The sequence below is a fragment of the Condylura cristata genome, unplaced genomic scaffold (assembly GCF_000260355.1).
Source record: "Condylura cristata isolate star-nosed mole 26May11 unplaced genomic scaffold, ConCri1.0 scaffold00019, whole genome shotgun sequence".
Lineage (NCBI taxonomy): Eukaryota > Metazoa > Chordata > Mammalia > Eulipotyphla > Talpidae > Condylura > Condylura cristata.
Window position 1 is genome coordinate 23,487,173 of NW_004567120.1, and position 2,358 is coordinate 23,489,530.

Here is a 2,358-nt window from a genome sequence, read left to right on the forward strand (position 1 = left end):
CGCGCCGCCGCCGGCGCGTCCCCGCGGCCTGGCTTCCTGCGCGGCGCACTCTCCCGCTTGGACTCTAGAGGGCGCACGCGGACGCGCGTAGCGATGGTGGCCCGCGGTCACCTCTACGAGAGCGGAGGCGGAGCGGGAGGGAAGCAGGTCCGCAGGCCTGAGGTGTAGGCCACGGTCATCCAGGTGACCGCGCCCTACATGGGACTCGCCCTAATGCCTCTGAACCTGGCCTGAGGTAATGACCTTTCTCCCAGGTGTAAAGGTCACTGTACACTACAGGGTGTCCTCTTCCAACCCGAAGGGGTGGAGACCTAGTGCTTCTTCGACCTGTGCCAGGGTCAAGAGGGTTAGGATGGTCCAACCTGCATGACACAAAGGACTAGATTTGAGGAGAAAGGGGAAATAACCTTAAAATGCATCAAGATGGTTGTCTTCCTTTGGCATTCCCCCCGTGATTCTAACTCTTCCTTTTGGCCTGCTTTTTGTCTTTCAGGTGCAGCATGCCAGCAAGCAAATCACTGCAGATAAGCAATACAAGGGCATCATAGACTGCGTGGTTCGTATCCCCAAGGAGCAGGGAGTCCTGTCCTTCTGGCGTGGTAACCTGGCCAATGTCATCAGATACTTCCCCACCCAGGCTCTCAACTTTGCCTTCAAAGATAAATACAAGCAGATCTTCCTGGGTGGTGTGGACAAGAGGACCCAGTTTTGGCGCTACTTTGCAGGGAATCTGGCATCAGGCGGTGCCGCTGGGGCCACATCCTTGTGCTTTGTGTACCCTCTTGATTTTGCCCGTACCCGTCTAGCCGCTGATGTGGGCAAAGCTGGAGCTGAAAGGGAATTCAAAGGCCTCGGTGACTGCCTGGTTAAGATCTCCAAGTCTGATGGGATTAAGGGCCTGTACCAAGGCTTTAACGTGTCTGTACAGGGTATCATCATCTACCGAGCTGCCTACTTCGGTATCTATGACACTGCCAAGGGTAAGTTTGCCATATGCTTTGAAAGTGTTCTTAATGAGACCTTTTAAAAGATTATGGTGCCATCCTAATTTTCCTGGAGCCAGAGATACTTTGTAATGGCTGAAGAAAGCCAGAGTCTTGCAGTACAGCCCTTGGGCACAGATGAGATGTGGGAGACATGAAATCCAGCGAGTCCATGACACTCTGCTTTTTGGTAAAAGTGTCTTTTCTATTCTCAGGAATGCTTCCGGATCCCAAGAACACGCACATCTTCATCAGCTGGATGATCGCACAGTCGGTCACAGCTGTGGCCGGGTTGACTTCCTATCCATTTGACACTGTGCGTCGCCGCATGATGATGCAGTCAGGACGCAAAGGAAGTAAGTTCCAAAGTTCCCCTTGAACGGAAAATGGTGTGGGGCAAGCTGCAGCCACGCACTGTTCAGGCATGACTTCAAAATGGCAATCTGTTCAGATCTTGGGAAGGAATTGGTGAGTCTGTGTCCACTGCAGGCCCTTTGGATGCCTGGGAATGAGGGTGCTTGCGTGGCGTTACAGACCATCCATGGTACTCAAGGTGGGATTAAGAGCATCAGGTAGTCTCACATCCCTTCTCTACAGCATTGCCAGCACAGCTGTGCAAATGTTGGTTTTTCCCAAAGTGACACTAGCTCTCAAATGCAGGCTCTGGCTTGCCTAGTAACTCTTCAAACGTTTCTTCAGCTTTCAGTCACCAACTCCATGTCTTTTTTTCTTTGCAGCTGACATCATGTACACGGGCACAATTGACTGCTGGAGGAAGATCGCTCGCGATGAAGGAGGCAAAGCTTTCTTCAAGGGTGCATGGTCCAATGTTCTCAGAGGCATGGGTGGTGCTTTTGTGCTTGTCTTGTATGATGAAATCAAGAAGTACACATAAGTTATTTCCTAGTTCTCCCCCCAACTCTCCCCATGAGCAGGCATGTTGTATTATGTAACATATCTTGACAGACTATTGGCTGTCTATTTATCAGCGGCAACTATTTACTGGTTGAAAATGGGAAGCAATAATACTCGTCTGACCAGTTTTCTCTTAAAGCCATTTCCATGATGATGATGATGATGATGATCATGATAATGCTGGGACTCAATTATATTTTTTATTTCAGTCACTCCTGATAAATGACAAATTTGAAGAAATAAAAAATACCTGAAATATAATTTTGTTTGTGGCTTATTTTCATTTTCATATAAAAACATTTTGTGATTAAGTGCTACAGTTGATACTATATAAAATACTCAGATACATTCTGAGTAAATGCTGCATGTTTAATAAATGCTAAAATGTCTCCTGAGTCAAAGCACTTTCTTTTAAAACCAATCTTCAGCCTTATCAAAGAGTAGCTTGGTGATGGCATCC

At 48.1% G+C, this 2,358-nt stretch overlaps 1 protein-coding gene across 1 annotated transcript in view; it reads left to right on the forward strand.

Moving 5' to 3' along the window:
• SLC25A5 (solute carrier family 25 (mitochondrial carrier; adenine nucleotide translocator), member 5) overlaps window positions 1–2,156 on the forward strand; it is a 2,932-nt gene extending 776 nt beyond the window's left edge. The window contains exons 2-4 of the mRNA XM_004685741.2: window positions 494–980; window positions 1,199–1,339; window positions 1,721–2,156. Coding sequence (XP_004685798.1) covers window positions 494–980; window positions 1,199–1,339; window positions 1,721–1,878 — 786 coding nt within the window. The 3' untranslated portion in view covers window positions 1,879–2,156. The remainder of the gene's footprint in view (window positions 1–493; window positions 981–1,198; window positions 1,340–1,720) is intronic.
• Window positions 2,157–2,358: the final 202 nt, after the last annotated feature.